Source organism: Chaetodon trifascialis, chromosome 5 (genome assembly GCF_039877785.1).
Source record: "Chaetodon trifascialis isolate fChaTrf1 chromosome 5, fChaTrf1.hap1, whole genome shotgun sequence".
In the NCBI taxonomy this organism is placed as follows: domain Eukaryota; kingdom Metazoa; phylum Chordata; class Actinopteri; order Chaetodontiformes; family Chaetodontidae; genus Chaetodon; species Chaetodon trifascialis.
This window is the reverse complement of record NC_092060.1, coordinates 14,418,396-14,443,697: the sequence shown is the minus strand read 5'-3', so window position 1 is coordinate 14,443,697 and position 25,302 is coordinate 14,418,396. Positions and strand designations below refer to the sequence as shown.

Below are 25,302 nucleotides of genomic sequence, written 5' to 3'. Positions count from 1 at the left end.
GTGTTGACAAACCGCCTTCCTTCTTCGTCAACATGGCGCCGGTGTTGGTACCGCTGAAATGCGGCTTTCACTTCCAAAGACGAAAACTAGCGCTTCTCCTTCGACAGACGAGCTCATATCATATTTGGAGTAAAAGTCGCAGTCAAAGCGGGACGGACCCTAAACGACAAAGTACATATCTGGTGAGTGAGGGGCCAGCTGGTCGGAGAGGACACAGTGTTTTTGGTGCGACAGTCACCGTGCAAGGACAGAGAGGGAAAGTACGTCTAACTAACGATAACTTTACGGGAAGTTAGGTGACATGTTTGGGTTAGCGTTTCTTGTTTGTTTTTAATCGTCGTCCATGTCTTGTAAATAAAAATGTCAGTCAAGTAGCCGGCTAACTTGGCTTAAATGCTGAGTTAGCTAACTGGCTAACTGTTGTAACAGTTGCGTTATCTCTGTTAACATTAACGTCATTATGATTCATTAAACATCATTGTGAATGGTTACAATGGGGTCTACTCCTCGCCCCTTAGCTTTGTATGCTAAGTGACCGGTTTATTGCCATTGTTTATTTAATACCAGCAGTCACTGTTTCCTGAGCTAACGCTGTAGCATGTCGGTAAGTCTGACATGTCACATGTTGTAAGTGACGAGTGAGTGAACATTATGTTAGATAACGACTGTCTGTCTGTCTGTCCCACCCAAACGGTGCTGCCGATACAGCTGTCATCACAGTTTCTTAATGATTACTTGAAAACTTTTTAACAGCCACTCAGCTGGCAGCCATTATTTTGATAAAACTAATAAAGTCCAATGCAACCGCCCTGTCATGAGTTCTACAATCACCAATAATGTAATGCTCTGTAATGTCTACAATGGTTAGTCCTCCCATTTATTTCATTAAGGTCGCTGCATTAGTTTTAGCTACCTAGTACAGTGAATGGTGTGTTTTATGTGGATAGTAAAAGCTACTTAACCTTTTGTGATTTAAGATCAGTTTGCAACCTTACAGTTGATGTATAACGTAATCTGGATGACACTGGAATAAGTAAGCAAATGTGTCAAATTACCAGCTTATTCGGCTCATTACAAATTATGCTGTTCTCAAATGTGTATTTACAGTAGTTACATGTTACAGTAGTTACATGATGTGCTTGGTCATCATAGATAGAGCAAAGTGTCCTCAAGGAGATAAAGATATCCAATATTGGCCCACTCATATCTTTGATAAAGATGTGTATTTTCAGAGTCTCAATGTAGGTGCAACACAGGGTTAGTTTAAGCTCAGTGCGCCTATCTTAAACCACCCTCAGGATATCTTCTGTTATCAAGTGGTCAGCCTCTGTAGGCGTGTTAGTAGTTTTTATCCTTCACAAACAGTCCCTGTCTTCTTTTCAGTGATGTACATGAAACTGTTTCCGGACATCATGTCACAATCTCAGAAGGGTTTTGAACCCGTATTGCTTCCATTGATTTCACATTGGTTGAAATTAATTAGTGACATATCCATGGTTAAAAAACAACAGCTATCGAAACATTTACAGAGGCTTCTCAAACCAGTCCTGAAGCTTATCCTGAAACTTGTCCTCTTATTTGTTCAGTACGTCCCCAACCCTTGTGCAAACTTTGAACTCTGCCTTTAAACTGTGACCTTTTTGGTGAAAACACACAGGAAAGAAAATGTGGTGGTGTGCTTGATTGTTTAGAACAGAATTGAATGTGTTTGCAGTTTGTTTTACCTGTTTGTGTGGATCAGAACATCCATAAAAATGAATTTCCTGAAATTAGAATCATCAGTCGAATAAGACGTCTCTTGTGTTTCAGTTGAGTTCCCCTCCACACCTACGAACAGCTACATGGAGCACAAGCAGAGGCGAAAACAGTCATCGGATTTTAGAGGCTGCAAAAGTAAGCATGTTTGAGAAATAATTGTGAATCAGTGTCTGTTACCTAGAATCAAACATAAAATAACAATGAATGATGTCTCTACAGCATTTGCAGATTATAGACAAAAGAACATGTTGGCACGGAAATGCAGGAGGACGGCTAAATGCAGATCCAAAAAATGTTGTGAGTACAGTTCCTGCTTTTATTTTTAGGTAACTGTTTTCTTTTCGTGAGTCGCATAAGATTTCCAAGACTGATATTTTGCCTTGTGTATTTACATATTTAAATAAAATATGAACTAGGTTTGAAATACATATTTTCTCTTTTTATAACTTTAAAATTCTATGCAAAAGCATTTTTACTCACATGGCTGTCTGACAGCTGTCTAATTGAGAATTTGGGAATCCTAAAACTGGATTATTGCCCAGAAATGTTTGAAAAACCCTTGACCAATCAATTAATTGGCTAATCATTTCAGCACTATAGTGATATCTGTCTTCACATGATCAGTGCATGCAACAGCCTTTTACATGGCAAAAAAATTATTTATTAACTATACAAGTTTTCTTCAGTATAAATTCTCAGCATGCAAACTGAGCAGGCTTTAGTTACATCCTATTTATTAGATATAATAAAAAACTGTAATAAAATTAGGCTAACAGACTTTTATTGTCCTCAGTGGTGCATTCAACTGCTAATGTGAATCCTGTTTTTGCAGTGTCGCATATTGCTTGATTGTATTTGATTAAAGGCAGGTGTTGGGCACAGTTTCACTGTAATTTGCTTGGAGGTGCTGCTATACAGTGCTGCTGTATGGCGCTTCCACCATATTGAGTGGATTAGTGGAATTACTGCATATTCTTTGGCCTGCAGAGAGTCCCTGTGGCAGGTGTGTGGTGGAGCGTGGGTAAACAGCCATGTTGGCACCAGTACGCTCTCAACTGGGATGACAGCCCAGGTGTCTCCTGGGACTTGTAGTGTCAGACTGGATCCCCAAGTCCACCTGGAGACTCTGCTGTCATTGCTGCTCACAGATCCCCCCAAGGGACTCCCCTTGACATTTGATGCTCCACGTGTCTGCCCAGAGAGCTATCTTTAGTTTATTTTGATTGTCACACTGAAATCAAAATGCAAGTTAGTTACCAATATGAGCAAACACAGGGTCAGTTGGAAAGTTAACATTGTGGCATAGTTAATGCTCTTTTACCCATTTGACCTGTATCTTACAGGACAGACTCCTTGATCAAACTAAGGGTGCCATTATCTAAGAAGACGCTTTGCTTTTGTTTCTTCTCCACAGCTGAAGGAGGTGAATTCAACCCAGATCCTGTCTGCAATGCTGTCTTATGTGTGGCCAAAGAATAGACCAGACCTGCGTGCTCGTGTTGCCATCTCTCTGGGCCTACTCGCTGGAGCCAAGGTAAGTTTACAGATAATGTCCAGGGCATCAACATGCCAACATCAGCAACATTTTTACTTTTTTTGTCACATAAAGCTAATTTGATCTGTTTTATCGACATGAAGCAGCATTATTTATATGCATATCCCTCAACGGAAGAATTTTTTTAAATTCAAAGTTCAGCCACTAAACATCTAGCACAGGCATGTCCAAACTATTCCACAAAGGGCCGAGTGGCTGAAGGTTTTCTTTCCAACCAGGCAGCAGCACACCAGACTTGACACATTTCATCAGCTGATCTCAGTCTTCAGACAGCTGATTGGTCAGACTGCATCCTCTTAATTGGTTGGAGGAAAAACCTGCAGCCACACAGCCCATTGTGGAATAGTTTGGACATGCCTGATCTTGCAAGAGGCTCCAGTTCTTGTTTCATATTTATTCTTGGTAGCACTGAATCTTACTTTTGCTTTCTACTTTGTTGATTTCTCCAACCCTAAAGTAACTAATTTAACAAAAGCTCATGCTCCTTCTGATTATAAGGAGCCATCTTCTCTCAGATACAACTTGGTCATGGTTAAGACATGGTTAAGTATTATTACCTTTATGGTACCTGAAATCGCATTCTCTAGTCTTCACTCATCATCCATTCCCACAGTTTTAGGGTCCTTCTTGCACACTGCTAATTTTTTTGTCCCTGTTTTGCAAGAAATTGTGAAAGTAGTGCATCACAGAGAATTGGAAATTAGAAATAGTGATAATTAACTTTTACTCTGGTAAAAACGGGCATAGAGATGTATTATGATCATACATCATCAAGGTGTTCAATAAACAATACCCACAATGCAAATAATAGCAATAATAAATCATGCAAGTGGTTGCTGTGACCCAGAGCCACCTCTTTCTGCTGAGCCTCACCGTGAAAAGCAGCCCTGCCTTTTCACTGTAAAATCCAGTGAAAGAGAGAAGTGACAATCCAAGGTTGCTGCCGACGTCAATGATACCCACAAGATTATTAGGTGACACAGGTTAATTTTTAAGTTAAAACCGCATTTAAAATGAGTGTCAGGAGTCAAAGACAGAATGTCACCGTTAAACCAAGAAGTTTGAGTGGGCAGAACAACTTTTCTCAACACTAACCTGTTTTAAGAGAAGGCTGCAGCATCACTGGTTTCGCTAAAACTAGTTTCACAGCGAAATGGTGCACTGCTATCTTAAGCATTTGAAGTATCCACTTGTCACACCAGGGAATAACTTAGGCATCTTCTGGTCTTCTGACATTTACATAAAATTTCACCTCTAAGCATAAAAATTTCAAACACTCACCTTCCTAAATGACTGTTGGAAATTAATCTTGCTATTACAGCAGCCATTTTATTCATGTAGGTTGGGATTAGTGATCACTGCTCACAAATTGTCTGTTGCTTCAGAAGCAATAGAAAGGAGTAGCCAGTGTTTCTAAAGAGAAACCATCAGGGTTGAGCTTTTTATTGGCTTGTTGTCATTGTTGCCACATGATGGTTTCTGAATTGCTATACCGGCTGTTAAGTCTTTCTGGATCAACAATCACCTCTAATCAAGGCTTTACAATCTGTTTACGTCAGCTTGTTGATCTGTAAAAGGTTGGTAATTTTGGAAATTACCTACAGTGATGTTGCGGTCTCTGAGTGTCAGACTGCCATAGTACAGTGTAGCAGAATTTTAGGCCAATGCCAAAACACATCAAAGCTCTGTTCTGATTTTAAAAATATATATTATATATATATCTACATATATAATCAAATATTTAGAATCAGAAATACATCCTTGCTAAATCAGCTAACCTTTGTGCTTTGACGAACCTTTGCTCAAGCAACATGAGCGCTCATCACAGGTTGTTCCACAGTGTAAAGAACCCGTGTAAAACTAAAAACAGCGTGCATTTAAAAGAGATAGCGATTTTTAAATTAAGTTAATTGCAAGATCAATCAGTGCATGATGTATTTCCCCTTCATTTGTTGATGGTCTCTAATTTACCCCTTGGAAAACAATCACAAATTCACAGCTCCTAAATAAGCGTGTACTGCTGCTGCTCGGCATGGCTGCATGTGTGTGCGCGCGCGTGCAGGCAACGGATGGAGTGAAGATACACATGCAAACCTTCTCCTATTTTCCTGCTTGGCTGGAGTTAGCCTCGATTTCTCCAGTTTGTCTGTTTGAACTGAAACCACCAGCAGTGTGGAGGCAATTTTTAAATCAACTGAATAATTATGTGGTTACAGTGAATCACACCTCTGCGCTCCGCAATATCAGTGACATTTTCATTTCAAGTAACTTGTTTTTGTTTTTCTCGAATGAAACCATATCTGTGTCTGTGCACCTCATGTGTGTGTGCGCACGCGTGTGCATGCATGTGTGTGCGTCATACATAACTTAGGCTAATTCTCGATAGCCTCAAGCCTCTTCTCCAGTACTTGACACATTACCTCTATTATGAGGTGACATATCGGCAGGTGCAGATTGACATGGTGTTGATTTAATCTCCAGTTGGCCGTTAGTGGATTGAAAGAGCACATCCATCCTTATCCTGTATTAGTGCTAAAATTGTGGACATGTTTTGGCCCTGTGATAATAGCTCAGGCTATTTTTGTGTCATGTTCAGTTGTCTTGGTAGCAAAGATATTGTTTGTCCCTTGAGGGACCCCAGCGAACGTCTATTGTCTGAGTATAATACCCAAGTGTATGAGGCGAGAACCGACTATAAATGGTGCGTTATTAGGTGTCCTTTGACATTAGCAGGGTCACTGTGGGTTTATCTTTTTTAACTCTGTTTTTATATAATGGTTTTACTATTATTTCATCAAAATTGTATCATGCTGAATTTGACAGGAGTAAAGGAACAAAAAGAAAAGTTAAAAAAAAGCCCTCCCCTGTGTTTGGGGTTGAAAGGTTCAAATGAAATGGGTTTCAAATGAAAATGCTCTGCAGTGTGCTGCTGTGCTCTCTGGATGTCCTAATGTGCAGCGGACCGCCTAGCCTGAGTCACACAGCTGTCCCTGTGCTTTTAATTAGGCCTAATAACCATTTCAATTCCATTAGCAGGAAGCACCAACCACCTCACCGGCACCAGCACAGCCAGTCAGGAAGAATACACACACACACACACACACACACACACATACACGCACACGCACGCACACACACGTACACGTACACAGCATACACGTACACAGCATACAACCCATATACATACAAGCGACTAGTGGATTAAATGTTGCTACCCTTGCTCTGCGGCACCAGAAGTACTCGTCTGTTAAACTTATTACTGTTATTACTGTTATCTTGTTAATGTACACGTTCAAATGACAGGATAATGTGTTCATAATGAACAGCAGGCTTTCCATTATCCAGTAATTACCCTATCCTACCCATAACCCCTTTACCGGGAAAAACTGCTAAAGTCCGAAGTATTTTAATCTCTACGGTCATGAAAATATTCTGGTTCTACGTACTGTTTTCCCCCGCTGCTTCTTTGATGTTCGCTACCTGTGAATTAAGAGTTTATTTCACCCACACCAAAGTTGGTTGTGATTGTTGGAACAGTGGACAGATGAACCAAGAATGTTTTGATGAGGTTTTTTGTTTCTGTTGAGTTTGAATGAAGTGGCAAAAACAAACGTACATTGATGGTGCACAGATGCCTAGAAGGATTACATTGCAGCCCGTTTGATGGCTGCTGGCAGCAGCACCCTCACTCAGTACTGGACTGAAATCATTGTCCCCAATAGTCATTTGTCACACAAAAACACTTGACAATAAGGTCCAGAAACACAGATAATATTTGACCAGAATGTCTTCCGTTTGTCTGGGACATTGAAATCTTCCAGGACATGTTGACCAGCATGTGGACAGGCACTGAAACCTTGATGCCGAGCTCAAGGTGCCATATATGTCAGCAGCATGTCAGAATGTCAATAATAACATGGCTGTTATACTCAATATTTTTTCAGATAATGTTTAATCTATAGATCTAATAGATTACATTGTGCTTAATTTTGACTGATTTCTGAGTGTTTTGTTACTTTTAGATTAGTCACCTACTAAGGTTTATATTTCTGTTAAATCATCAGGGAAATTAGGAACATCCCTAACGCATATTAGGACTGAACAATTAACTGAAATATTATTGAAATCACAATATGGCCAAGTGTAATATCCAAATCGTAGGAGCTACAATTTTTTTATTAAGGTAAAATGTGTCACAACATACCACTATAAATACCATTACAAATGAAGCATTGTGGTGCTACAGCCTACAAATCATTTTCTCCAGAAGCATTTGGTACAGATCCCAGCAAAAATCACATGATCGTCATTTTTGTATTTTTTGGGTGAAAATGAAATACAAAAACGATCATTGCCACAGAAAATCTTCACTCATATTGCAGTCACATGTAATACATTTCCATATTGTTCAGCCCGAATAAATTTTCTTGAATTTGCCTGAATGGATGATGTTGAATTAAATGCCTCACAATAGTAGAAATCCATCTTTCTAAGCATGTAGGGTGCAAATACATAAATAGTGAGGCACTACAGAGGACTAGAAAAATGACACTGGACTATATTGAACATATGTCAGTCTAATAGGCTATTTGAAAATGTTTCCTCTCATTTTTTCTCCTTTAAACGTTTCCTCCCTCCCCCTCTGCCTCCCTCAGATCACCAATGTGATGGTGCCCTTCATGTTTAAGTATGCAGTGGACGAGCTTAACCAGATGTCGGGACACATGCTGAACCTGAATGACGCGCCAAGCACTGTCGCTACCATGGCAACGGCTGTGCTGATTGGCTGTGAGTTCCAGACTTGTATTTCAGTGGCAGGTGCCGAGCTCATCAGAGGGGACTGTGGGACTGCCTATTATCTACAGCCTGACCTTTTCCAACACATTCATATCAATGCCTCTCCGCAACCTCTGCGTCTCTCTGGCATTATTTACATCATGTGCTCTGTTCTGCGCCCGAGTTCACTTTTATCAATCCACACGGCCGTCTTGTGAGAGCTGACGACTTTTCATATGATACCTGTGTGCTCCCAAGGCAAATGGAGCTGGATATGTTTCTTAAGCAGTGGGGAAGAAATTGCTAATGCCTTTTTGAAAGTGGTTGGATATGCCAGGGATGTTTCTATCACTGCATCCCTCAAGAGCGCCTCTCGTTTTCTCATCTTTGTCCACATGGGCCCTGTGAATACAAGAGGGGTCAAGGGTGACATGTAGTGTGAATCTGAAGTTCTGTCCTGATTAGAGTATTTTTTTCCGCCGAGCTGCTGATGAAAAGCAAAAATAGAAAAATAAATATTGTGAAACTGACCCCCACCGCAAGTCACTCTGGCCTTGAGTGAGATCAGCTTGGATGCAACGTACGCTCAGCCCTGTAGCCACTTATTTTAATGAGCCCACTTAGGTCTTGCACACTAATGCTGCCTTTTGAATAATTGGAGCACATGAACAGGGCTCCAGACAGGATGAATTAAGATGACGAGGAAGAATGAAGGGGATGCTCTTAAAGAAAGGTATTGTATTTTTTGTTCCCTCTTTGTGACACTTGGGGCCCGGTACTCTGAGCCTGTGGTGACGAGTGTAATTTGGCTGAAAGGGTTGCACAATGCTCATCCTACCTTGTCAGATGTGGACACATTGTTCATTAGATGAGCATTCCTATTTAACGCCACATTACAGCCCCATGAAGACCGGCAGACAGAGCGATTATTACCCCAACTTTGGTCTCAGCAGACAAGTCATGTATTCACACTACTCGGTGAAATTGGCACAGGAAGGCCACGTGTCATTCAAACGCAGACTAATATTGATTTGTGACAGTCATGCTAGCTATCTGCTTGTATAACGCTTTATGAGAAGTGTAAGGGATCAAATAATTGCCTGTTGTGGAATTACATCAGCCATTTTATTAAACTGAAGCTATTATAGCGCTGCGTATCACACTGCTTCCTTAAAAAACTAAACTAAAGTCAAGCCTGTTCATCGACAGCTCGTAGTCACATCCTTTCATGTATTTTACTCACACACGTTAGCCGGCTCCTCGCCAATATACAGTGAAAGCACTTGTGTACACTCAGATACTCTCCTTCCCTCAGTCTGCAGTGTGCTGGCCTGTCATAGTAGTGAGGCTTCAGACAGCATCCTGCTTTATAATTACAGAGGCTCGGGGAGGCTGCTGCTGTAGCACTGCAGTGCTTGCAGATCAACGATGATGTGAATAACCTGCCCCACCAGTAGAGTAGTAGAGTAGATGACAAGCCTCGACCCTGTCTAGTCTCGACTGTCCCAGTACTGTATTACATTTTACGAGTAAGGAAAGGTAGCGGTCAGATTCTTGTTTTGCTGCCTCATATCACTTTGGAGCTACATAGCAGTCTTCGGTGTTAAAGATGGGGATATATTCTCACTCAGTAACGCTCAGCCCCGCTGTCTGAACCTCCCTGCTTTTCACAGCAGGTGTGCTAAACTCTCCTTCTCCTCCGCTTATTCCCAGATGGCGTGTCACGGGCTTGTGCAGCCCTCTTCAACGAGCTGAGGAACACTGTGTTCGGCAAGGTGGCCCAGAGCTCCATCCGACGCATCGCCAAGAACGTCTTCCTGCACTTGCACAATCTGGACCTGAGTTTCCATCTCAGCCGCCAGACAGGAGCTCTGTCCAAGGCCATCGACCGTGGCACGCGGGGCATCTCGTTTGTCCTCAGTGCGCTCATCTTCAATTTAGGACCCACATCCTTCGAGATGGCCCTCGTCAGTGCCATTTTGGTGAGTCTCAGGATGACATTCACGCACACAGATACTAATGATGGTAATCATAAGCTTCAGCATTGTTGGACACTACCAGAAACACTGCTTACAATTTTCTGGCTTTTATCTCTTGTTGCTGTTGCTGTTACTGTTTCATTCCTTAATGTTAGCTCAGGACCTTTCATCACCTTGACACTCTTCACAGCAGATTGTCTGGAAATTAATTTGGGGGATATTGTCTCATTTACATTCTAAATGGAATAAGAATCTCCATGAACTTTTGGTGGCAACGTAGAACCCATTAGTGTCAATGATGAATCCCAAAGCTTTGTAGCAGCTTAATGTCCTTACTGTGGAGCATGGCCTGAACAGACACCCCCCCTCCTTGGCCACCACTGGAAGAATGGCTCGTCTATAGCCACGTGTTATTATTCCACTCTGGACCATACTGTCAGCTTGCCTGTAATGAGGGCAGACTCCATTGCCCAAATAGCTAAAGCATTAGCACGATTAGTTCTTGTAGTTTCCCCTCCATTTGTAACACTCAATTTCATAGTGGAATGGTCAAAAACAGTACGTTCTCAAAATGCCTTGTGACACCAATGTTGGGGTCCAGCGGTCTAATGCGGTCGCTTGACTTTTTATCACAAAGCTCTTGAGTCTGGCTGTGTGAGAGGTCCTTTGTTTTGACTGTGCTTTTCTCTTCTGCAGTATTACAAGTGTGGTGGGCAGTTTGCAGCAGTGGCCTTGGGTACCTTATCAGCATATACCCTCTTCACCATTCTCCTCACTCAGTGGAGGTAACAATGAGGATGTCTATGCTTGTCCTGCGCCTGTCTGTAGTTCAAATGGTTGTCTTATGTTTATTGTCACTTGAATATGAGTCAGTGAATAGTTTTGTGTGCTGACAGTAACAGTGTTCACTCATATGCTGAGATACAGTATGTACTTAAGAAAGTGCTTATGTGATTGTGAATGTGCCTGTGCACAGGACTCGCTTCCGGATAGAAATGAACAAAGCAGACAATGAAGCCGGCAACGCAGCGATCGACTCCCTCCTTAACTATGAGACTGTTAAGGTGAGATCAATCCCCCCCTCACAAGCACATTCCTTATCCCCATCCCTCCACTCTTCAACAATCCCTCGCTTTTATCACCTCCTTTCTAGTCTTTTTCTTCTCCTCACTTAAGCCAGGCACATTGACATGAACAAATATTTACTTGGCTGTGGTAATGGTGTTTCACTGGCATGATTGCCACTGTCAGAATTTGCCTTTTAATCAAAGAAAAGCTCTCCCTCTCCCTCTTCATCTCTCTGCCTCTCTTTCTCTGACTCTCACCACTTGCACACACAGAACTCTCTTTCATAACAAGTGCAAGTTAAACTCAAGTCAAGTTTGTCTTTCTGAGTGAGAGGACTGGAATTTATGGCTGAAAGGACTGAAAGCCACTGCCAATCTCGACCGTAGGTTTGCTCAAAGTTTCCCCCTAGTTATTATGGTGCAGTGTCATGCCAAAGTAAGCCCACAGACCCAGATTGAGAGTGAGGTTGTGGAACCTTTATTATGCAGTGATTCAGTATTTGGTGAGATTTCAAATGTTCACATAGTATGATATGATTCTTGTCTAAGTCAATAGGTGATAAGGTTGATTATAAAAATTCTACTTCCAGTGTTTGGATACTTTATGTTGCCCATCTGAGCAAGGAAGAACTTCAAAGCTGGTAAAATGATTTCAAACATACCTCTTCTGCTGTATTTCATGATGTGTGAACTGGACCAATGCAGTCACATTGTTGCCTTTAGAGCTGAGGTATTGATCAGAACCAATGACAGCTGGCATAATTCAATATTATCAGTTACTGTCTCTCTATATAATTGTATTGGGATGGACTTCTCATACTGAGATACATTTGTTCACACTTCTCATGCTGAAAGAGATGACACCAAGTTTATATAGATCTCAAGCATTTTAGAAAAAAAATATATCCTTGTAAAATATTGAAAACTTCAAAGGAATGAACAGGAGTTTAACTTTTGATCGTGGTCTAATTTATTATTGCGATAATGCAGTGATACTTATCACGATGGTAATTTTGTATATGTTGTGTACATGCTGAGCTATGTGCAACTGTATACTATATAATTATTGATATATCTACCAATTTTATTATTCATTGCTTGTAAAATTCTAAAATTCCTCAAGCACAAGGTGATGTCTTAAAATTGCTCATTTTGCCTGAATGACTGTCCAAATCCTCAAGATATTCATTTTTCTGTCACAAAAGACAGAGAAAAGCTGCAAATCCCAACAATTCAGCAGATGGAACTAGATAATGATTGTTATAATTATTTGAAAAACTACTTTTAGACTTACCAATTATCAAAATGGTTTTCAGCTTGTTTTCTGTCGATGAACCTTTAAGCTCTATACTGACCCTTTCACCCAGACAATGGACAAAACCATCATTTCTTAAGTTTTTACTTTGCTAACAGTTTTATCTCCGTCTTGTCTCCATCACTCTCTGTCCTGCTCCCCTTCTCCTTCGGTGTTAGCCTGTTCTCCATTTTTTGTAAATGTCATTTCTGTCGCTACAAACAATGACAATGTCACCACCGGACTCTCAGGACTATTTTTGTGGTTTAGTCAATGTCCCAAATGTTGTCTTAATTCTAGTTTTGCAGTGGAAGTGTCTGCCACTGTCTGCCATGTCTGCTGTCAGGCGGGGTGGTTTATGCGCGAGTGTGCTCATACAGACACCTTGCCTGATGCAATGGGGTGTGGATGTAAATATTGCTTTATACTTTTTTACCACTTCGTGGCACGGTTGTCCTGAATCTTCATCTCTTGCTGCTTTAAGCTTCCTTCTAGGTAACCTCATTGTACATAGTCCACATATAAACATAATCACCATCCAGTTTCGGCTGCTTTGTTGGCTGTTCTAGATATATTTTGGTACCCATGTTATTTTCTTTGCTTTATTATTTTGTGTCCTGTTTTCCTTAACGTTTTGTTCTGTGTTATTTTGTGTCATCTGTGCCAATGCGGCCGGATTTAGCATCACTCTGAGCTGTGAGTGTGCATATGTAATTAGATCTCCACCCACTCAGAAATCCGTTCCACTTTCACAAAGGGCTGGATGAGAACCTGAACATGGTGCCTTGCACTGCTTCTGTTTGTCCTCCGTGTGCTACTTTCTTCGCTCTCTCTCTCTCTCTCTCTCTCTTTCTCTCTCTCTCTCTCTCTCTCTCTCTCACTCTCTCTCTCTCTCTCTCTCTCTCTCTCTCTCTCTCTGTGTGTGAGATTTCTTGCATTTCCCTATATGCAAATCAGTGGCAAGTCGGTAGCAGCACAGCACCACTGCCGTTAGCTAGAGAAGCAAATCGCCCACTTAACCAGAGCAGAGGAACAATAGTGCAAACTAAACAAACAGCAATATTAGGTAATTGGCAGCAGAGTTGAGGAGGGTCGTTGTTGTGATCATGCCTTAGTTTTATGCGCTGAATTTAAGAGATGTGTTTGTGGCTGATTCATAAGGTGTTGTTGTTGTTTTTTTTTTTTTCGTCTAAACGATAGCTGTATGTCTTAATCAAAATTAGAGCTGCTTGTGTGGTGTAACACTTAAGAGCTTTCTGTTGTCTGTTGGTAGGTGTCTGTGTAAGCTGTTGCAGATGTAAATACAGAGGCCGACAACAATGCCAATGATGAATATTCTGCAGCAATTCTTGTTTAACTTGCAAGTGATATTTGGGCTTTCCCTGCCATTATCATTGCCTAATATCATCTAATCTGTTGTTTTGCCATAATCACTGTCCTCTGCCAGAGCTTCAGGTCCAGAGCCTGCTTTGCTGAGGAGGATTTTGTTTTATCACCCTCCACATCCTTTAAGATCAGTGGGGAGGAGATGAAGATACAGAGACATGAAAAAGTGTTTTAGAGGCCAACTGAGACCCAGACTACACCCAGAGCAGTCACTGAGAACAAATGCAGCCTTGAGGCAGGCTGCGCTAAAATGTCTATCTGCCTGACACTGCTCTCCATGCTTCCTTAACCTCTAACCTTAACCATATTTTGTGTCTCTCCCTCTTTCTCTCTCAACTCAAACTATCTTTCCTTTTATGAATCCCTTTGCCATCTCCGTGGCCTGTACCCCCTTCTCTCCTCCCTCTCTTCATGTTCCTCATCTCTACTACAGTACTTCAACAATGAGAAGTATGAAGCTGAGAAGTATGATGGATACCTGAAGACCTATGAGTCGGCCTCTTTAAAAACCACGTCCACGCTCGCCATGCTCAACTTTGGTCAGAGTGCCATTTTCAGTGTCGGCCTCACAGGCATCATGTTGCTGGCCAGCCAGGGCATTACTGCAGGTGAGTGAGTGAGGATTGTGGTTGTCTATTGGTCATGTGAAGGGGACATAAATCTGTTTACAGTCACATTGTGAGGACTCGTCTTCTTTATGAGGACAAAATGCAACTCCCCATAATGTAAACCATTAAATTCTAAGGTGAAGACAAAAACACAACTCTGTGTGTGAGTCCAAATATTTGGAAAAATCCTTCTCTAAAGACCTAGAAACCATGAAAAGCTTTGATAGCATCGAGGTGCAAAGTACCTGTCACCTGACCTGAATTCACCTCTTCATGCACATGATCTGTGTCCACAGCACAAAGGAGAAAAATGTGCATTTGGAAATAAGAAAGCTTTCAAAAAAAACAACTCACACCTCAAAACAAAATCAAATGGACAGATGAAAACGACAAGTAAAACCCTGACTGAACTGGATAATAGAAACTAAATGAGAACAAAGCACAGCAAGCATGAAAAAGTGGCATGAATAGGAAATAAAATAACCTTGATGCAGAAAATGAAATCACAGTGGGTGGAGGTAGTTTCAGGCTGTAACATGCTTTGTCTGCTTTCGCAACTTGAAAGAAGAAATGGTTTGAGTGTTATTTCTTTATTTTTTGGATCTTGCATCCAAAGATACACATATACAATAGAGCTAGGTTATGTGCATCTCTGTAAGTTGTTCTGTTGCTGCTGTGCAGGCACCATGACGGTGGGAGACCTGGTGATGGTGAACGGCCTGCTCTTCCAGCTCTCCCTCCCCCTCAACTTTCTGGGCACAGTGTACAGAGAGACCCGGCAGGCCCTGATAGACATGAACACTCTCTTCACTCTGCTCAGCGTCGACACCAGGATCAAGGTAACTCGGCCTGACATGCTCTCCACATTGTGGCAGTAAATTGCAAAATTTCTTTGTGTTTTGTTTTTTGCATTTTCTCTTCCTCTAACGAGAGATGTCGTTTCAGAAATGGAGAGAAACTCAGGTGCTTCCTCATTGATTGCCACTTGTGCGGCACGATGTTACTTGCTGCGTTAGTGTGATCTGCATCAGGATATTATGACAAATTGCAGCAAAACTGTGATTAGCTGATTTTGGGTGATTTATTCAGAGCATATATTAACCACTTGTGATCAGTAGCCATTTTAGTTGATGCACTCTAAATTTCACTGATTTTGTAGTGTGTAAAAAGGGCTGCTTTCTTTCCTTGTCAGTGTCAGTAGGCGCTGTTTCACAGTGTCAACATTTGTATTTCATTGTTGATTTCAGTGAGGTTTTTCAAATGACAGACCAAAAACGTGAGGTTTTCAGTTGCCTTCTAGTGTTGCAACTATCCTTTATTTTCAGTATTGACTCATCTGCCATTTGTCATATATGACAAAGAAGAATAGAAAATCCTTAGATTTGAGAAGCTGAAACCAAAAAATGTTTGGCATTTTTGCTTGAAAAATGACAAATGGTTATCAAAACACCTGCTTGTTAATTAATCCTAATTGATGAATTGATCATTGATGTTCTTAAACGTACATGGACATTAGAACAGTTCAGATATACTCATGAGTCTTCTTTTTCTTCAATGTCATAGCTATCGGCTGTTTTTGTGGGACATTTCAGACATTTCATTGCATTTACCTTTTATTTTTACATGACGGCACAGCCCATCTTGCATCAGAGGAGCAAATTTAAGTGCAAATGTGCGCCTGCTGACTAACTATGAATGCCGTCCCCGTCTCTAGCCTGTAATTACAGTAGGAGAAATGAATCTGTCCAGTTATTTTTCACTCATCAGTAATACTCCTCTCCATTGTGATTCCCTGTGGAATGGCACAGCCCAACAGGCCATTACTGTCTGAATGCTTTTCTTTTTTTTCTTTTTTTTTTGTGCAACACATTGGCCTATTATGTAGATGTAAAATAATTTAAACTCCCCCTCACTTGAAACTGCTCCACAAAATAAAAAATAAATGATTTTGGCTTTTTTCCATGTTAGAGGGTGTGTAAAATTATCATCTGTTTACACTAATGGACTGTGAGTTATTTGTATTAATTGGCTGAGGTGGATTGAGGGTGATTATGTTGCTATTAGGTGGTATAGAAAAGGACCAGATGAGGCTTTTACTCTCAGAGTAAGGACAGTGCTTTATTCTCTGCTGACCTTGGCTGTATCTCAGCACTGTGCCTCAGCTCAGTATGTACCAAAAGTTTTCACGCCTATTGATCCTTCAGTCGCCATGAAGGGCAGCGTGTGAAGATTGAGACGGTCTTTTGAAACGACCTCTTGAATTTGCTGTGAATGTCTCTGCTTTATGCAGTCCGTGTTGGCTCTGTGCTCCAGCGTTATCCCTCTTTACAAGGTGTTGGAGTAACGTTGCATCATGTTAGGCCTCGTCTGCCAGTGGCTGTTCAGTATCTGTCTACTCTCTCTCTCTCTGCTTCGTCTGTCTCAACCCTCTGATGGTTTTCTCTAGGAGAGGGATCTCGCCCCGCTATTAACCATCACACCACAGGAGGCCACCATCCGCTTTGAGGATGTGTATTTTGAATACCTGGAGGGCCACAAAGTCTTAAACGGAGTGTCCTTCGAAGTGCCTGCTGGGAAGAAGGTGGCTATAGTTGGTGGCAGTGGTTCAGGGTAGGTCACATTTCACATTTCACAAGTACACTGAGTGTCAAATCTTTAGTCAGGTGTGTTGCATCTCATTTGTATGTGCAGTACAATCTTATCATCAGTAGGCTGTGGGGGTGCGGCTCACAGACAGAATGATGCTGATGATTGGTTCCACGTCTGGTTGCAGGAAGAGCACCATTGTGCGGCTGTTGTTCCGCTTCTATGAGCCCCAGCGGGGGAACATCTACATAGGGGGGCAGAATATCCGAGACGTCAGCCTCGACAGCCTGAGGAAGTGTTTGGGGGTTATACCTCAGGTCTGAGGCACATCGACACAGTAAAATACACAAAAACAAATGATGACAAATGTTTTTTTTAACAACACCACAGAGATTGTTTTTTACTATTTGGAGCTCCTTCACCACAAATAAAATGCACATGTGTCTAGATATGACTTTTAGTAGTAAATGTATAATATGGGTGAGTTATAATTGATAATAATAGACAACAAGGGGGCAGCATAGAACAATGCAACATTAATAGTTAACAGCATTCGAAATAAGCAGAATGCAGTTAGGCTTTCACGTGAGCTCAGAGGCTGATCTGAACAGATGGTACATTTTGTCATTTAAGTTCTTTCTCTTTCTCCCTCCTACCCTTGTCTTTGTATTTGCAGTCCTCAGTTTCTGTCTCTGCTGCAATAAAAATATTCTCTGAAGCCTCTTTTTTTCCTCTCTGTAACTGTGTTGTTGTCAGGATGCCGTTCTGTTCCACAACACCATCTTCTACAACCTGCAGTACGGGAACATCAACGCTACACAAGAGGAGGTGTACCAAGTGGCGCGTCTCGCAGGCATCCATGACGCTATCCTCAGGATGCCCCATGGCTATGACACCCAGGTTGGGGAGCGGGGCCTCAAGCTGTCAGGTTTGCTGCACTATTATGACTACTGTTTGAACATGGGCTCCTCTGCAGAAGCAAGTAAAAGAGCTGTGTGTTTTGTGTATCCTTAGGTGGTATACTAAGCTAAAACATTTAAAACCCCGAAATTATTTCAGTAACTTAAAGGTTGTTGTGAAATTATGGATTCATCTGTCGATTGTGTTTTAAAAGCAGTTGTTTAATCTAGAAAACAGAATCGTGAAAAATGGCTGTCACAATTTCCTAAAGCCCAAGGTGACCTTACTTTATCCAACCAACAGTCTGAAACCCAAACATGTTTCATTTACAAAGAATTGGAAAAAAAAAGAGGAGAAAAGCAGCAAATCCTCACATTCGAGAAGCTGGAACCACAGAATGGTCTGCAGCTTGTTTGATAATTGGCTTAAGCAAGAAATTATTGTAGCTGTTGTGGCTGATCTCCCACCTGCATTAAACATTATGTGATTACCCACCAAATATATCCAAAAACAAGGGCTGTGTCTAAAATGTTTTCGATTTGAAGGTACGCTTTACACATGGTTATTTCCATACAGTTATTAGTAGAAGTAAAGCAGAGCCCAAGAGCTGAAGTCTTCTACAACCTGGTTCCAAAAAAATAAAAACAGTTTGACAAAGTGTTCCTCAGCTCATGCAGTAATGTCCTTTAACAATCATGTATCCACAAAGTGGTGAAGCTCGCTCCATCTTTGCTTGTGAACGACTGAGCCTTTCCAGGATGCCCCTTTCATACCCGATCATGATACTATCACCTGTTACCAATCAACCTGTTTGTTTTTGTGTTTTTGGAGAATTCCACATCTTTCCCAGTCTTTTGTTGCTCCTGTCCCAACCTGTTTGAAACATGTTGCTGCATCAAATTCAGAATAAGCAGATATTTACAAAAATCAATGACGCTGATGAGGTCAGAAATTTAATATATTGTCTTTTGAACAGTTTTCAGTTGAGTATATGTCAAAAAGGATTAGCAAATTTTTACATTCAGTTTTATTTATGTTTACACGCATTTCAACTTTTCTGGAATCAGGGTTGGCGTGGTTCTCCATTTGCTGCCAAGAATATATATTAGGGTGGTAGTTGCCATGTTTTATGCTTTGCGAGAGGAATGTGACCGAGACAGTAAAATGCTCTGAGGAATATTTCAGTTTGCACAGCTCTAGACTATATTAAACTTTCTGCGTAACTGCGGCAGTTGAAAAGAACTGTGAAAAGACTTTGATTATGAGCTGTTGTTGTGTAAAAGAAAGTAATGATAAAACTCTAATTATTATGAGACTCAATCTGCAGCGACATCATTGCTATTTTGTTGTCCTGTGTTTCGTAGCGTGTGAACTTGTTTAATGGCATGTTGCCTTATTTGATCTGCAGTGATAGCTCAAGACGGTAGTATTTGGCTCCTAGCATCACTCCGCAACTCATTTAGCCCACGTAAACACACAGTGTGTGAGCACTTTCACTCAACATTCAAGATGCAATTACTGGCAGCACAGATTTCTTTATGTGGAGTGACTGAGTGAGTGAGAGAACGGACAAAATAAAGACAGGACTAACTTCTCATTAATTTCACTGCTGCTGTACGTGACAGCTGCCAGTGAGTTTGTCAGAGGACGGGGGGGTGGGGGGTTCAGGAGGGGGGAGGGGGCAGTCTGGGCTGTGAGGCGCCTAACTTCCTTCATTGCTGTTCTCCACTGCCAGAAATATTTATATCTGTGAATACCGCGTGCTTTCAAGAGGCCACACACAGCTCATATGTAATGAAGGCCGAGTCAAACGCAGTGGGAGAAATCTTTGCATCCTGCTGATTTTTCTTCTCAATTAAATGAAAGTCTGTTTTACCGGTCTGAAGCCTGTAGCATTAGTATTGTCTGAGTGCCGGCCCTCCGGTTGAGGTAATTATCTGATGAGAGAGGCCAGAGAGAGACCTGCTGCATCCGGCCATATTTCAAATCCTTCATCTTCAGCCTGGGCTGCTTTTATGTGTGACATCTATTGTTTTCTTTCAGGAGGGGAGAAGCAACGTGTCGCCATCGCCCGCGCAATACTGAAGAATCCTCCCATCCTCCTGTATGACGAGGCAACATCCTCCCTCGACTCTATCACAGAAGAGGTGGGCCTGACAGCGCATGAACACATACACACTGACAGGCACCGGCATGCGTACATAATCTACCAACAAATGGCCGTCCTCTGCTGCACGTCCAGGTTGACACCTCACCGTGCCTGCATACACGTTTAGCTGAACAAACACCCACTCAGTCACCTGCTGTAGGTGCACAATAATTCAGCTCACTCCTGCATCACATACCTGCTGTGACATACACACCCGCACCACCACCGTCACCACCACTGCCTCTCAACGCACACACACACACCACCCCCATGTTCTCCCTTGCCACCTGCCACTGTTTTCTCCTACTTAATCTGCAGCTCAGCTTAAACCCCACAGTCTTTGTAAATGTTACATTTAATGAGAAAGTTCAGCATGCCCTCTCTAAACTTCAGGAGAAAGGGTGGAGCAGCAGACGTGGTTGTTAATTGCGATTTTCTGTTGCTTCTCACCATGACTGTATTTTTAAATTATCATATGTAAACACTGGAAAGAAAAGCATATGAAAGTGGATGTTGCTGAGCAACGTTCTGTTGACTTAACTTCTCTTTCAAATCCAAGTTTGGGAGTACATTTCATATATATCCTGTCATTCAAGCACCTTTGTTTTGTTGTTTTTGCAGACCACAATTGTTGCAAACCTGGGCAACTATTTATTTATTTATTTGGATAAGAGGATAGTCCTTTAAAACTTAAGAGTGATTAGGTTACTCTGTATGCTTCCAGAACATCCTGAGTTCAATGAAGGAGATGGTGAAGGACAGGACATCAGTGTTCATTGCCCACAGGCTTTCCACAGTCGTAGACGCAGACGAGATTATCGTCCTCAATGAGGTAAGAACTCATCCACATTTTTGACTTGATCTCATGCTTTTCCTAATTAACTTTTCCAGCTCTAATGCCAGCCTCACAAAAAGCAAATAATATGACGGTTCAGTGTTTTTCGAGTATAAACATGCGCTGTGTTAATTGCCAGTCCAATTAGACGGTTTTTGCATTGAAGGGAAGGATGATGACCTGCACTCTGCGTGACCTTCAGTGCACTGTGTCTGCTAGCAACAAGAATTTAGCAAACTTAGCCTCTGTTTTTGCCACTCATTTATTTTGAGTTACCTCTGTGCAACGTACATAATGAAAACATGCACTGTTTAGCTTTTCTCATTAACTTCACCAACAACAGGACACTGTTGGTCGAATTGAATGTATTATTTTCTCCATAAGGGCTCATTAAAGCAGTCAGACTCGACTGGCTGTTTTGGTCAGATGGCGTGTCTTGTTTGTCTTGGTGACTAATAATGTATGGGCCAGCTTCCAAGACACTGATGAGGCCTCATCCAGGACTCAACATGTCTTTCAATGGAGATCGCTATTCAGATGGCTTATCTATACAGTTTTTGGTCAGATGTATTGAAGTCAGGATGGAGGGGCTGTGGAGAGAGAGAATATTTCAAAAACAGGCAGTGAATCTTTTTGGTGCATTGTAATTGCATTGTGCATCAGAGAAATATTCAAGTGAAGAGAAAATGCTGCAGCACATAATGGGTTGGGCTTGAGACACTGTGAAGCACAAAAAGACACAGAGCGAAGTCGGTTATTATCTGCAAAGTAAGAGTTGATATGAAATGTATCATAGATGAAGTGACATTTTCCACCGGTGCTAGAGTCAGATAGGATAAAATGAGAAGAGGTTCCTTTGAACTGCGGCGAGAGAGCATGTGCCGTTCCATGTTTCCAGAGTCAGATGGCAGGGATCAGAGGGTCGTGGCGAGGAGGCATGTTTGCGTATAATGTCGCCATGGCGTTTGCTGGTGTCACCAGCAGAGGACTGCCTGGGGTGCTCATTAAAATAACGAGCGGAAGCAGTCACGTGCTCATCATGGGTGCACTAAAGATGATGCCAACACCTCTGCATGCTCATGGGAGGTGGGGGAAGGGGGTGCCTTCATTTGTGTTTGACTGTGTGGGAGGGATGTGTGTTCGTTGCGTGTGCATGTGCATGTGTGTCTGCGAGTCTGTGTTTTTGCGAGAGAAATTGCAACAGTTGTTGGGGAGGCGGCAGGGATTCTAGGGGGGAGCTGACTCTCCGCAGAGAGTGTGGTCATGAGGAGATGCTAACTATAGGACTCTGTTCATGGCCTCTTCATTTAACTTGTGTGCTGCAGCCATTTTTCCCCCAGCAAGTTTCATATGTTTCCTTCTTCCTTAATTCTTTAATGATTTTTTTTTTCTTTTTTTTTTTTCTCCGCTAGGGCAAAGTAGCCGAGCGAGGCGACCACAACACTCTCCTCAGCCTCCCAGGCAGCTTGTACGCAGACCTGTGGAACACTCAGAACAGCAAAATCCTCAACAGCACCAAGAACTCGTCGAAGCTGCCGCCTGAGCGCTTATCCCAGAAGGAGGAGGAGAGGAAAAAATTGCAGGAGGAGATCCTGAACAGTGTTAAGGGCTGTGGGAACTGCTCTTGTTGAGAGAGGCTGCCACCTCCATGTCTCTTCATCCCTCACAGATGGCCTATGCTGGAATCCGCTGGAATCTGTGCAGCACTGGGGAGGGAGTGGGGTAGGGGTGCGTCCCCTGTACCCACGCCCACTTCAGCCAGGCCCCCACCCATGTGACTACCCCTCCTCCTACTCGTGTGAATAAAGGGCACTGCTCGCCAAAGTGAAGGAGGAGGAGCAGAACAGGGAGCAAGTGTGTTTAGCACTGGCTGGTGTCCAGAGATGGAGCTTCTATGCCAGTTGCCTCAGCTGAAGCCAAGCATAAGAGACCTTGTATATCACATACGTGTGTGTAAGACATCTGTTAGTCAACATGGTTGCCCCCCCCCTCCTCCTCATTTTTAACATCAGGTTTATTGACATCTTCCATTGCACTGGAAGCAGATGAGAATGCGCGTAATGACTTACATATGCCTTGATGTTGACACAAAATTTGTTTTGATTTAAATGTTTTAAATTATTTTCACAATAAACTGAACCTATAGTTTGCTTATTTTATTGTAAGATTCACACATGACAGTTTGTTCTGCTATTAGGCGATCACAGCGAAAGTACTGACGATTATTTTGCAGTACATGTTGTTTTGCTGTATATCGTTTGAGGAACTCTTTCACAATTCCCCTGGGATTCAGTCATAGTGCACACTGCCCGTGACACTGTTTTCAATGGATGTTCTAAAAATACCAAAATTGGCAGATAATCAAGTCTTTTAGGCGAATCACAACACGATGTGGATGTTTGGACTCCCCGGTGAATTAGCAGTATGTCACAGTCACATTCATGTAAATATAGCACTCTGAGAACAACAAGAAGAAACTCTAATAAATCATGAATGGTTTTCACCACAATTGGAGCCACATTACGAGGCAACGACTTGAAAGCCTCCTCTGGGAACATCTTACAGTCATGTCATTTAGCCTTAGTTGACAGGCTTCTTCTAATAAAATCTTAAAAAGTGCTAAGACAGCTTTTTGGATTGTACGATCACAACATAGAGACTTCCTCCTGAAGGTTACGTGTTAATATTTAAAAACTAACAGTACGTGTATGTCCTCATTTTCTGGGGGATGTTTTGGCTGTGAACCTTGGGATTGTATCTATAAGTGGGGAAAAAAGAATTTGTTGGCTGTCTTGTACAATTCACACCATGATAAAGCTTGTTTCTCTGTATTCTGGACTATTGTGACTGTGAGTACTCTGCAGACATTAATAAATACTGGGTTTTGTCTAAATATTAAGGTCCATGCTGTTCCAGGCTGTTTAAGGTATTTAGACCATTAATACCAAGGAAACTCTCTGTAGCGTCTGAGGTTGTGTTAGACCCCTGGTGGTCAATGGATGAACGAGGGGTCACAAGATTGCTTGATGAGAAGATTGATACCACTTCCATTATCTGTGGTCAGTTCAAGGCTTCAGCTGCTGGTTAGCTTTGGTGGATTGCCATCTTTCTACAGGAGCCTGGAATGGACAAAGCAAACACTGGCTCTGGAGCTGCTGTAGGTTCTCCTACATGCTTGGAAAGTGAGGCGAGGTTACAATCTGCAGCCTCACTGCTAGATACCACTAAATCCTACATACTGGTCCTTTAAGAGGTAACGTTACCCTGTAATTAAAGGAATGGTTTGACATTTTAGGACACGTGCCTTTTTGCTTTCTGGTTGTCAGATGAGAAGATTGATCTCATCTGAGGTATGTGTACATTTGAATCAAGCTTATCCATTAAAGTAATTGCATTATGATTTTGTTTTGCATATTGTTCATCCCTAGAACAACGTGTATCAATACAGCAATGTAAAATTACATCCACTGTGACACAATCACATATCAGTATGTACATTTAGAAATCTTTCCACACAATGCAGAAAACACTTTCAGTGCGTCAAAATTGATATGAAAATGAAAATTCTTGGATTCCTAAAAGTAAAATTCGGTATAATGTGTAATGAGAGCAGTCATAATAATCGCTTCAGATTTTGTACTTAAGAGATTATCGATCTGTCTTCCCTTGAATCCCGACACAGTCTCACGGTTCTGTTCATTGTCTACTGAACAGAATGACAGTGGATCCCTCTCAAGAACTCTGTGGATCCTCCTCGGGGACCGGCTACATTAGACGACACTTTCTGCGAGGCCTTTTGGCAGGATTATAATTGAAACCGACAATAACAAAAACATTCACATAGCGTGACAGACCAAGCCCTGCTGCGCTGCGTAGTGTAGCCTCCACCACCTCCTGAGGAAGTCACACATTATAGATGAAAGTAGACTTTGATAGAGCCCTGCTTTAAAGGAAAGCAACTGGATGATTACTGGTTGGATGGGTCTCCTTTCATGCGTCAGATGTCCAGGCAGATGAGTTGATGTTAATGGCATCCTTCTAATCCAACCTCGGAAGAGATTATGAGACTATTCATTAGCGACTCCCAACAACGTTCAGCTGCTGCCCCTAACAGGTTATTCGCTAATTATTCAGTGAACATAATTCACTATGATCTGCACGGGTTCAGTGAGAGAGCTTTAGATATTACAGACAGCAGAATATTTTGCTTTCCCTCCTTTTTGCTGAGGCAAAGCTTTGTGTGTGTTGGATACGGTCAAGGACATAACACTCTCAAAGTATTGAAGTTGCTGCAATCTGAGATGGACTTACACAGGGAGAGGGTGTTTGCTTTCTGGCTATTTATGTTTGAGACCTGAATCACAGAATCTATTGTTCAATGACCCTTAATTGTTCTGTGTGGCGTGCAT

The 25,302-nt window shown here is 41.9% G+C and overlaps 1 protein-coding gene across 2 annotated transcripts; it reads left to right on the top strand.

Moving 5' to 3' along the window:
- The first annotated feature begins 6 nt into the window (after window positions 1-6).
- Window positions 7-24,292, top strand: abcb7 (ATP-binding cassette, sub-family B (MDR/TAP), member 7). Of its 2 annotated transcripts, none has more exons than XM_070961978.1 (16): window positions 7-182; window positions 1,810-1,893; window positions 1,978-2,055; window positions 3,173-3,292; window positions 7,969-8,101; window positions 9,803-10,071; window positions 10,765-10,853; window positions 11,045-11,132; window positions 14,249-14,423; window positions 15,105-15,262; window positions 16,870-17,033; window positions 17,197-17,326; window positions 17,766-17,937; window positions 19,953-20,056; window positions 20,783-20,890; window positions 22,306-24,292. In XM_070961978.1, the coding sequence occupies exons 1-16, from the start codon at window positions 33-35 to the stop codon at window positions 22,522-22,524; spliced, it is 2,241 nt and encodes a 746-aa protein (XP_070818079.1). In that variant the 5' UTR covers window positions 7-32; the 3' UTR covers window positions 22,525-24,292. The 2 variants fall into 2 exon arrangements, with proteins under 2 accessions (XP_070818079.1, XP_070818078.1); XM_070961977.1 differs by having other exon boundaries at window positions 23-260; window positions 22,306-23,795.
- The last annotated feature ends 1,010 nt before the right edge of the window (window positions 24,293-25,302 follow it).

Excerpts from the sequence above, each read along its gene's own strand:
- abcb7 (XM_070961977.1), top strand. The coding sequence starts at position 33 with ATGGCGCCGGTGTTGGTACCGCTGAAATGCGGCTTTCACTTCCAAAGA. Across the intron at positions 261-1,809 it reads TGCAAGGACAGAGAGGGAAA|TTGAGTTCCCCTCCACACCT; the intron begins GTACGTCTAACT and ends CTTGTGTTTCAG. Across the intron at positions 17,327-17,765 it reads GTTTGGGGGTTATACCTCAG|GATGCCGTTCTGTTCCACAA; the intron begins GTCTGAGGCACA and ends TGTTGTTGTCAG.